Source organism: Nanorana parkeri, unplaced genomic scaffold, assembly GCF_000935625.1.
Source record: "Nanorana parkeri isolate BGI_ZX_2015 unplaced genomic scaffold, ASM93562v1 scaffold243, whole genome shotgun sequence".
NCBI lineage: Eukaryota > Metazoa > Chordata > Amphibia > Anura > Dicroglossidae > Nanorana > Nanorana parkeri.
This window is the reverse complement of record NW_017306511.1, coordinates 643,336-655,714: the sequence shown is the minus strand read 5'-3', so window position 1 is coordinate 655,714 and position 12,379 is coordinate 643,336. Positions and strand designations below refer to the sequence as shown.

Genomic DNA, 12,379 nt, shown 5'->3' with positions numbered 1-12,379 from the left:
GTGACCCTTCGCTATTATGAAATAGTATTACCCAGGGATCCATTTTCAGGGGTCTTCCCTGTATAGAGGCCAGAGGTTGACTCAACATACGGGGACCATCTTTTAATGGTGATATTATTTTTGGGAGGACTGACCCTTTAATGGATAGGCTCAATTGTATTCAGTAGGAGGGGTACAATAGCACACCTTATGAACTATTACCAAAAAACTGCACTGGCCACAAATTCACAGGCATACTAAAAAAGGGATTGAAAACATAGATCCACTGTGATAGTAACTCCTGACATTATCATAGAGGTGTCCTTACCATTTCCATCAATTACCTTTATTTAATTTGTGCAATAAACATATGGCAATGTAATATACTGTATGTATTTTTTAATTGTCTTTCTTTATTAAGTCTTTGATAAAGGTCATATTTAGGAGCCATTCATGCAGAAATCTAGAAAATAATTAATGGTGGAGTGGCTACTAGAAATGTAGTGTTGTCAGAGCTGTAGAATTAGAGTTGGCATTTATCTGGTTAATTCCAGGTGTTCTGTTATTGAATGTACCTGCCTGAGTGGGGTGTGACCCTGCTGCAGTGTGGGACCGCCAATGGGGGAACATTATGAGTGTGTTTTTCTCACCAGCCAATCATTGGGAATTTCATGGCCAGTAGTGCATGCTGGGGAAGTGCATATACACTCAGGGGAATTGCCATGTGCTCAGTCTTAGTCCAGTCTGCTCCAAGGCTTGGCTTGGGAGTGGGAATGCTATAGTACGGGAAATGTTGCCAAGGCCTCAAGTCTGGAGGCCTGATTGAGGAGGAGAACCAGATAAGCTGCTGGAAGTGCCTGGTACTGGAATAGACCTCAGGAGCAAGTCTGGCGTCTCTCCTACTGATCTCATGCCCATCCCTCTTCAGTTGTGGCTATAATACCCAGTGTCAGCTTGTGCTCTTATTGATCCTGCACTGTCATTCTAACATCTGGATTCCCACTGACACTGCGCTTCTTTCCGACAGCACCAGCCCGCCACGCGGACTGACACGCCGCTTCGCGGGCTTACAGACTCACCTTAAATCAACGCCGTCTGCACACGCCGTCCACTTTCCAGGCCGATGTCCGCGTCATCCCATCCAGGTGAGTACGCCCCTGCCCCATGCTGCTCATCCTATTTATTAACGACATCGGGGAGGGTGTGAATAGCAATGTTTCAGTGTTTGCTGATGAAACCAAAATCGGGAGGGTAATAGAAACGGACCTAGACAGTTTAACATTACAGGAGTAGACCACAGATTGACTAATAGCTTGCAGTGCCAGACTGCTGTAAACAAAGCAATAGAGTCCTGTCCTGTATTAAGAAGGGGATTTATTGCAGAGACAAGTCTATAATTTTGCCACTTTATAGATCACTGGTTACATGCATTGTAATGTCCAAAATGAATGACATATGGACACCCAGGTTTCCAAATTGAACAAAGTTTAGCAAAGCAGCCATTGGGCATTCAAACAGCTGGAGAAATCTAGAAATTCTAGGGTGCTTCAGTAGTGAGAGCTACCATATCTATTCCAAAAAAAGAGAACATTCATTCTATATAAGTGGAGATGCATCAAACTATTGCAGAAAATTCAGTCCCATTTAGGTTTTCTAGCAGCAACATGGATGAAACTCTAGTAAAATGTTTGAATGTAAATGTATTCGAAGTGGCTTAACTTGTACTGTAATCCTGGAGCTCACTTCCTTGTACATCCTGCAGGAAGGCATGAGACGGCAGTGCTAAAATCGGCTGTCAAAGTCATGACATAATATCCAGGATTAAAATAATTCTTCCTACTGATGTAGTAGAAGTGCAGACAGCTTACTTTCTCTGGTATGAATGAACAGGTTGCAAAAGAAGATTAAACATTCAGATGCTAAGCATGTACCTTTGCATGCTTTGATGTGAATGAAGAGTTCACACCTTCCGAAACCTTTTTTCATTTTCAGGGCCAATCAGTTTAAACAGATACCTGGATCCTAAGCGTAACAAAACAAGTCCTGTAACAGTACATTAAGGGCCCATTCACACCATATCCAAATCATCTTCAGACCAGACCAGATTGTTTCCGGACCCAAAATGCACCCTAATGTATCCCTATGCTATTTCTGGCATCTGTTCCCACCAGCGCAGTCCATTCCAGACCAGACCAGAAAAATACTGCTTGTCTTATTTTGTCTGGTCTGGAATGCACTGGAACGCATAGAAATGCATCCAAACGCACTGGAATGCACCTGCAAGACCATTTTAAGCTAAAAATAAAACCTCACAATTGCGGTAAAAACGCTGTAAAACGTGGCAAAACGCAATGCACTGCGTTACAGATCTGGTCCAGAAAATGGTGTGAACCTGCCCTTATTGCTAGCATTAAGGCCCCATTGACACCAACGGATGTCAACGGAACGTAACCCAAAACATGAGTGGGTGTAAGTTATGGGTGGATGGTTAGGCTATGGATGGAAGGGATGGGAGGTGCTTGAAGTATAACCAATCCTAATCTCAACTCCTGCAATGCAAGAATCTTAAAACATGAGTGGGTGTAACGCATCGCAATGGTCCCATTTACACCCATTCATTCTTCCATGCCCTTGTGTTAGCATCCATTGAAAACAGATCGCAACTCAACGGATTGGAAAAAAAAATGGAAGGTGCAAGAGACCCTTAATTGACTTACAATTACCTTCCAAAATTGGTGTGAATGGGTCCTGAGGGAACTTTAATCAGTAAATAAGGGAGTGTAGGTGGTACATTTTTGTGAAGGAGTCATTACAGTGAATTAGAACTCTAATTTGACCATGCCAACATCAATTGTAGCATGCTTTTTTTTTTTTTTTAGTGGATTGAGAGGACTAAAATGAAAACTACATCCAGATATTTGGTTTAAAGCAGAAATCCTGATTAAATATAAAGCCATTAAAAGATAAACAGGTCTATTCACTTAAGAGTGAAGAGTTTGGAGAAGGCAGTAGAAGTGAACAATCTAGGACAACATAACTGAACTGGAAAGTGAGCTGAATTGGAGAATTTTTCCAAATCAGCTATGTTGTCCTAGATGGTTCACTTCTCCTGCCTTCTCCAAACTCTACGCCCTTTAGTGAATAGACCTGAAAATAAAAAGGCTGTTGTTGCTGCAGTACTCACCTTTAATCTGGAGCTGTTGCAGTGCATTTTTTTCTGACACTAGATATTTTCAGCTTTCAAGGTTGATGGATGGCCATCATTCAACCTATTTCCTCTGAACCCAGGTTGTCAGGGACCAGTACCCAGCCTGTGATTGGACAGTGAAGGAAAAGCAGCAGAATGATGAGCTTATCTCTCTGTCACTCTGCTTTCTCTTCCTATCAGCATGCTCCTTGTCAGCACATTAACTGATTGGCTCCCTAGTGCTGCTTCTTCCTCTGACAGTTTGAGCTCTGTTGTTTTGGAACTGCAAGAGGCTTACAAGTAGTGAAACTGCACGTGATTACACTGCTTGCAATAAAAATAAAATACATATGCTGTAATACTGAATAAAAGTTCAAGTGATCAATCACATGACAGTAATACATGCTTCAAATGAATTGCATTCACAAAATAACAACTATTTTTTAGCTCAATATTTTCAAGGAGAGGAAGCAATTAATAGCAAGTTGTACTATATTCAAATGATTTTTTTTGCCTAGTGCTTTTATTGTTTACAGCTTCGCAAAAGACAAAGACCGCAATGACAGCCTTGACATTTCTCTCACAAAAGCTTTCTCTACAATACTCCTACAGCAGGGAAAGGGATATACAACCCTTGACCTTTTGATTTTCTGAAAAAAATCGCTTTGTAATTGTCTACAATCGCATACAGCCGACATAAATGAAATTGCATGATTGTGCAACTCTTTAAATGGCACAAATAATGATTGTTAATTGTGCCATTTAAAGAGCTACATAATCATGCAATTTCATGTATGTCGGCTGTATGGATATGTAGTGTCCATACATGCCAAATACTACAAACAAGTATGGCGCCAGTGAAAAGGACAAAATAATACAAATAAAAAAAGATAATCCTGTAATCCTGCAAATGATTATATGAAACAATGGGTTCTTTTCATCTTTTTGAACTGGGAGGATTTTGGCTCTAGATACACTTTAAATTTACATAGGTGACTTTGGCCAGGCAATGTATTGTGGTGGGTGGGAAGTGCTACCAGCATTATCACCCAAGTATCAGAACGGGGCTGCAGTGGTGGGAGAAGCTAGAGGGTAGTTCCAAAGGATACCAAGATGGAGAGTGAACTCCTGAACACACCCAACACCAGACAGGGCAGCTTGCTTTCAGATAAATTTAAGGTCAACAACAATCCAGTGAGTGGTGTGGGTGTACTGGTGAAGGGTGCACTGTGGGATGAAAGTTAATAATGGAAGCAGATATACTTGAAGTGTATCTAAACCCAAAAACAAAAATTTAATATATGACATCTTACCAAAACTTAAATGAGGTGTCTGTATTAGTTTAAATTTTTTAGGCTTTTTTCCTTTGTTTTTCACCTGGTAATATGGCCAGTAACACACTTTCTGTTTCAGGGTGACTCCGCTCTATGGAGGAGCAATGGAGTCACCCGTGGACAACAACATGATCACCCTGTGGAGAGGAAAGTGTTAGATGGCCTTTACTAACACACAAATCTCAATAGAAGCTAACACTTTTTAAGCAGTTACAGCACCAGTTTTTTTCCCCTTTTTGGGATAAATGTTGAAATGAATGAATGCATAAATGAATACAAAGCATTCTGTGATTGGAGGAGGAGAGAAGGGGGAAGGATGTGACATTGGAGGAGGAGAGATTATGTCACATGCCTGCCCCCTCCTCTCCTCCTCCAATCACAGAATGCCTTGTATTCTTTGAAAAATCATTTGAAACGACATTTTGCGAATGGGCATTAGTGAGGAGGGGTTGGTGGTGCGACTGGATCACTCTACTGCTAAAGTTGCATCCCTCACTCCCCACACTGCCCCAAAGCTTGGCATGGTGTGCAGGGAACGGCATGCTGCAAGGTAAGATGGCATACAACCTCATCAGAACTCCTGACAGGTACCCTTTGTGAAACTTACCCATCACCTTTCTGCACCTTTCCTAAGCCATGGCCAATGCACTATCACTAGGCGTAACAAAGCACTGGTGAGTTCTCCTTGTAATGGCAATCACTGGTGAGTACCAATGGGAACCAAGGTACAAATGTTTCTTTGGTGGTGTCCACAAGAGCTAAGAGAGGTCAAGGGTAGTAATCCACCCATAACTACCCTTTCAACGTTCATCAAAATATTCATTGAAATTAAAATATTTTTTGTTCATGTATATTTCTGGCAATCTCAGAAATAAAATACAATTCATTTTGCACTGGCGGGATCAAACACCACTATGTTTATGTTCTGCAAGTAGTTCTCACAACACACAAGATATAAAATATTCAAGCACAATGGTCTGCCAAGGTTTTCACAGAACAGTCAGGCTAAGTGGCTGAGTTTATATTGCTATTATCACTGTTAGCTGAATGCGGTTGCTAAGAAACCCGCCTTATCAATGATTCAAGAGTCAGGTTTTGCACCTTTAACTCTGTAAATGGATAGTGCCCACTTTTTTTTGTTTCCCTTTCACGCTGAAGGTCGGCTTGAGAAATGTATCTGCCCCATTTCAGAGTAGACAATTGTTCCCCACAAAGTAGTTTTGTAACCTATTGAAAAGAATGATACTTAGGTAACACAGCAAACGTTAACAGTGATCCAAATCTTGGGGCCGAAGTTCCGTGAATTAGAAAGGACATCAAAAGAAGTGTGTTCCCACAGTCTGTGTGTACTGACAGGATCACAATTCCAATTCTTTATTTTTTTGCAGTTGTCGCACATAGATATAATGGAATTAAAAGGAAATAAATATCTTCATTATTCATAATGCTGAACAACAAATACAGTACCTTTTGTAGACAGTATAACAAGCAACTACTAGGCTCTATAGGATAAAACCTCTGAGGGAACTTATGTTCACCAAATGGGACATTGATTCTGACACCTGGGTATTACAGCCCAGGTATTACAGCCCATTGAGGAATCAAGTTGGATTCTGGGGAACAGGGGAGTACAGGCTGAGGGGTGGTTGGGAAAAGTGTCCTCCGCTGTTTTTTCTGGTCTACAATATTACATGTTCACTATCTAGATAGAACAGACATGTCCTGCCCGTGATGGTCATAGGTGGGTTGTGAGTAGTGATGGGCCGAACACCCCTGTGTTCGGTTCGGATTCAAACACCCGAACGGCCGAAAAGTTTGAATGCGAACTCGAACCTAATGCAAGTCAACGGGGGTCGAACTTTCGAAAAAGATTGTCCCCTTTAAGAGTGCTTATATGCAAGTTATTGGCCATAAAAGGTGTATGGGGGTCCGGGTACTGCTCTGGGGGACAGTAATCAATGAAAAAAGAAACAACAAAAGAGGGAGTTGTACATTACTTGTGAGATTTAACACAGGATTTTCTATTTGTACACATTTTATGAGAAGTACTAGCAAATTTTTATTATGGTTTATAGTAGGGGTGCGGAAATTAACGATTAATCCGTCGATTAATCGTTATTTCTTTGATCGATCAAAATAATTTTGATCGATCAAAGTACTCACCTCTCCGCCGGCTTCCGTCGGAGATCCGGTGACGTCACGGACATCGACGTCACCGGACTCCTCCCCCCCTCCCCGAGTGGCTCTGTCGGCTAACGAAGGGAAGGGGGAGGAGTCCGGTGACGTCGATGTCCGTGACGTCACCGGACTCCTCCCCCTTCCCTTCGTTACCTCAGCTGCGAGGACCCAGCAGCAGCCAGCTGATACAGAGACCCGCCTCGATGTTCCCGGCCGCTGTCCCCCCACGCTGGTATGTTTTTTTACAGCACCCTGCTCAAGCTTGTGGTGTCATCAGAGGTGACAGCTCATTCCTTTAAGGTGAAATGGTGGCTTGCTCATGCCGTACAAAACAACAGGTTTACTTTAATGCTGGCCACTGCTGCAGCTCATACTCACCTTTCCTTCTCTCCCCTGCTGCTCTGTTTGGAGGAAAAAGAAAAACCTTATACTACTACGCAGGAGCCCTGGACTCACTCTCCTTCCTCTATGTCTTAGTCCAAAGCAAGTGCGATGAGCAAGCCACAAATATACAGTTGGTCCAATACAGATGTATTAATCTTGATAAGATGTCAATAGGCTACCTACTGACTTTTTATCAAGGTTTAATACACCTGTATACAGTATATGTGGCTCTCTCATCCTTCCCATGTCTTTGGATTGCTTTGGGGACCAATAGGATAACCTGGATTATAGGGAGCTGCCTCTTGAGACTGGAGATCACACATACTGTATGTCTGAGTCCAGGGCTAGGGCCGGATTTACCATTAAGCAGAGACTAGGCACATGCCTACAGACGCACTCCATAGAGGGGTGCCGTGCAGGTACCTTCAATGCCTAATTCCCGGTGTTGTTTCAAGATACAATGCCGGCAATAGCAAGGAGGGTGCATTCTGCACAAAATATACCCTCCTGCTCCAAGACCATCAGCAACTAAAGGACCCCGGCGCTACGTAGGTCTTCCTGTAAAACGCCAATCTAATGCGGACATGCATTTAGGGCAGCCTTATGCGACGCCCGGGTCCTTCTCTACATATGTCAAAGATGGCAGGTCCTGCAGCAGTCAAGGGCACCAGCCCAGGCTACACAGATTTCCATTCATGTCTACAGGTGCCCAAAATGGAAATACGACCCTGTCCAAGGCTTCACCAATACCTACTTTGTCCTAGGTGTTAGGTGTCAGTACTTGGCTATTGACCACCCAGGCCAGAGCTGTCACAAACTTGAGCAGACAGAGGGGGGGATTTATCAAAACTGGAGCAGACAGAATCTGGAGCATTTGCCCATGGCAACCAATCAGCATCTCTCTTCAGTTTGTTCAGGTGAGATTTGAAAAAGAGAGATAAGCTGATTGGGTGCAGTGCAAATCTGCTCCAGATTTTGATAAATTCCCCTCATTAATCAGCTTCTCTCTTCAGGTTGTTCGGTTAAGCTTTGAAAATAAAGATAGAAGCTGATTGGTCGCCATGGCCAGCTGCTCTAGATTCTGTGTGCTCCAGTTTTGATAGATCTTCCTCTCTCTGTTTAGTTAACAGGCACTAAAACCAAATCAATGTGCACAATAGACATCAGCATGTTACCAGATATGTAAAAAAAAAGAAAAAGAACTCAAGTTTCAAAGGGACAACAAGCACAAATGTGCTTAACCTATCATAACACCCCTGGTGACATTCACCATCCAATCGCAGCACCCCACATATCTATCATTCATTGCGTGCTTCCCAGTGAGTATCATTGCTATGGAAACCGACAGCTTGCTTCCCATTCCCAGGTATTGACTTATACTTGGATATCATGGCACCAAAATAGCTCCTCCATCATCATGGCACCGACGGCATCCAGCACTGCTGGCTTTGCTGAAGGACCCCGGGACAAGAAATGAAGTGCTGGGATGCAAGTGAAGAAGAGAAGGCACATAAATATGGTACTATAAAGGAATGGGCCTCCCTAGCATCCCTTTAGATGAGCGTACTTATAACTGGTCCCTAATAAAAATCCACATTGTTCACTAGCTGCCCCTGATGAGAAGGGGGGCTCCTGATATAAAGATGGGCTCCTGATAAGAGGGGGGTGTGGGGGTTCCTAATATAAAGGTGGGATCCTGATAAGAAGGAGGGTTTCTGATATGAAGGGGACTCCTGATGTTGAAGGGGGTCGATTGATATGAAGGGGGGTTCCTGATGTTAAAGGGGGGCTCCTGATGTGAAAGGGACACTACTGATATAAAGATAGGCTCCTGATGTGAAAAGGGGGGCTCCTGGTGTGAAAGATGGGCTCCTGATGTGAAAGGGGGTGCTCCTGATATTAATATGGGCTCCTGATATGAAGGGGGCTCCTGATATGAAGATGGGCTCCTGATGTGAAAGGGGGGCTCCTGATATGAAGGGGGGCACCTGATATGAAGATGGGCTCCTGATGTGAAAAATGGGCTCCTGGTGTGAAAGGGAGGCTCCTGATATGAAGGGGGGCCTCCTGATAAAAGGTTCACCCATGGTCTGGTATTCTATACAAAGAGAATGTGCACCTCATTATCCCCTGAACAGCCTATGTGCCTTTAGTAATTCACGCAGAATGCATGCAGCAATGTGTGGATAACAGAGCGGAGCAGCCAGGTATGGAGTGCACGTACACAGGGATGCCGGGGTGCCAGCCATGACACGACAGGTGTTGATCCGTGTAAATGAGAAGCCTAGTACTGAAGCAGACAGTGATAAATCCCCCCCGATCTGTCTTCCTCCTCCCTTCTCCTGACGTCACTTCCACCCTGTGGGGACCTCCACTCCAGCATGTACCTTAGTGAGGAGGATGGAGGGACACAGACAGGAGGAGTGAGGCACAGGTGCCGCTGACGTCATGACGCCTCTTGACAGCTGGGCTGTGTGAGCTGTTCATGGTGTTTGGCTAACGTGCAGGGGATCGCCACTCTGTGCTCTCACCGGAGAGCCTCTCCTACAAACCATGGTGGCCAAGCAGAGGATCCGAATGGCTAATGAAAAGCACAGCAAGAACATCACCCAAAGAGGCAACGTGGCCAAGACCCTGGTGAGGAAAGAGAAGGGGGTGCCTGCCATCATCCCCATCCCCATCCTCATCACAAATCTGGGAGGTGCAGGCTGCATCGAGCATCTTTTGTCTGCTGTGTGAAGTGTGCCATGATGAGTATGAGCTGTGCACGGGGAAGAGAAGTAGTCCTGGACACAGATGTCATAGATTGTGCAGTAACCCATAGCAAACAGATATCAATTTACTAGACATGGGGGGGAGGAGGCGTAAAACTGGAGCACCTGTGTATGGTAACCAATCTGCTTGTTCAGTTGAGCTTTGAGAGTGAATGATAGGGTCTGCTTGGTTGCCATGGGTAACTGCTCCAAGTTTTCTCTTCTCCAGTCTTAGTAAATTCCCCCCCCCCCCCGGAGGGTATTTCTGGCTGACTGCTGTAGAAGTCTGCACTTTACACATCATCTTGCATTACCTTGTTTAAAAAGGTGTCTGTAATCATACATGGGGGACGGGAGCAGCATGTTCACCCCGGGTGTAATAAGACAAGTCCCAGCAGATCAGGAGGCATGCTGGGACTTGTGCTGCCTCTGCATGTGGACGTCCATAACTATGACTACATCAAGCTCAACAATAATAGGAAGGTATATTCTATGTCAGGGGTGGGCAACTCCAGTCCTCCAGCTGTTGTGGAACTACAAGTCCCATGAGGTATTGCAAGACTGACAGTTACAGGCATGACTCCCGGAGGAAGATGCAGGATGGGATTTGTAGTTATAGCACAGCTGGAGGGCCGGAGTTGCCTACCCCTGTTCTATGTGGTGCCTTAGCTATATGTTTAAGCCATACTTGAAACCTGGACATGTTAATATTGGTGTGTGTGTGTGTGTGTGTGTGTGTGTGTGTGTGTGTATATGATGTGCAGGGGCTTGGTGTGAACCCAGTTCCCCTTAGTTCATCCGCACAAAACTGCGACTGATACCCTCCCAGCACAATCAGTTGCAGCAGGGGCATTCCCCACCACTTCGTGGTGTGTAGCTGTTGGGCAGGTACCTGAATGGGTCGGGAGGGTATCAGTCACAGTTTTGCACGGGCTTGGGCACATCATTACACTGTAGTAGTGTGCACTGGAAAAAAAGATGGCATTCACTACAACTGCATTGCTCTGCACTGGGCTGGTAAAACGCTATAAAATGTCATTTGTGACATGTTAATAAAGTTCTAAAAATAAAAAAAGTAAACGGCACAATGCGCCTGGATCAGCGCATCAGCACTGATTCTTCCAGCGCCAACCAGTAGCTGTGCATTCAGAGCAAATGGTTGCCGTGAATGCTTTAAGCAGGCCTCTCATCTACACACATTATCATTTTACTGAGGGGAACATGGCGGCTGCCATTGCTGGCGTCCTGAAAATGCTAGTTGTCCGGCTACCATGGTGATCCAATGACTTTAATACTCTGAGTCACTGGCCTGGAAGAAAGACCCGGATCAGGAACTTTCGACTTCACTGCGAGCCTTGTTTACAGTCAGCCCAGTTCCCAGCATTACACTGTAGTAGTGTGCACTGGAAAAAATACGGCATTCACTACAACTGCATTGCATTGGGCTGTGGCTGGGAGAACTGAATGAAATGTCATTTGTGACATGTTAATAAAGTTCTAAACATAAAAAAAAGTAAACATGATAGTGCGTCTGGATCAGAGTATCAGCATTGATTGTCCCAGTGCACACCAACAGCTGTGCGTTCAGTGCGGCTGCTTGCCATGAATGCTTCAAGCAGGCCTCTCATCTACACACATCATCAGTTGTACTGAGGGAAATATGGCAGCTGCCATTGCAGATCGGGCACATGTGCACTGGCAGACACTTATGCAGACTTCCTGGAATAGGCTTCTTGACAAAACCATTCAATTCAAACATCTTCTGCCTAATGCTGGCACAGGCATGGCAATTTTCAGGCAGCCTAAAATAGTATTAAACTCTCAAATGTCTTTTCAATATTGAATCAAGAAAAACCAAATCTATATTGCCCAGCAAAGTATTTCTTTACATTTTGCTCCAAGAACTTAGTCGTCATGTCTTCAAACCGCTGGCTCCAACTCTGTCAGCTCGGCATCCCTGAACTTGCTGTCCAGTATGAGGTCACAGTCTCCAGCAGCTGACCATCTATTAGTTTGGAGAGGGGAGCAGGGGTGCGCTTGCCTTGCTGTGCCACAACTTACTGGCGCCATAGGACCCTGCACGGGAAAGGAGCCACCCTAAAACAGGATATCGGGACCAGTGCTCAGGGGACCAGCTGATTCTGAAGGAAGATAAAATGTTATACATCAAGGAGAACATTGTAAGTGATTGCGTTAGTATTTGAAATAGCTGAAAAAAAACTTTTGACCTTTTAATATCACTTTCACCAGCTTTTAATAGAAAAAAACCCCTAAATCAGTCAAGTCATCCTACCACTCTAAAGGTGCCCATACACCTTACAACCATCACCAGACTTTTGTCTTGCGATGGTCGTATGCTTATTGAAAGCCCGTACGATCTGCCGTTGGACGGGCAGATCGTACTTGCGATCATCGTGGCGGGTTTCTAGCCTGCTCGTCCGATAGCTGCGGAACGGGCCGGTGTGCGCACGTCGTAAGGTGTACTCTCTGAACCATTTCACAATGTTGATGGAGGAGGTACAATTCAATTATGTGTAGTCATTTCAATCCAAAGCTAGTGGTTG

The 12,379-nt window shown here is 44.5% G+C and overlaps 1 protein-coding gene across 1 annotated transcript in view; it reads left to right on the top strand.

The window, feature by feature from the left end:
• Window positions 1-9,419: 9,419 nt before the first annotated feature.
• SERP2 (stress associated endoplasmic reticulum protein family member 2) overlaps window positions 9,420-12,379 on the top strand; it is a 22,442-nt gene continuing 19,482 nt past the window's right edge. The window contains exon 1 of the mRNA XM_018556607.1: window positions 9,420-9,699. Within this exon, the coding sequence (XP_018412109.1) occupies window positions 9,616-9,699 (84 nt within the window). The 5' untranslated portion in view covers window positions 9,420-9,615. The remainder of the gene's footprint in view (window positions 9,700-12,379) is intronic.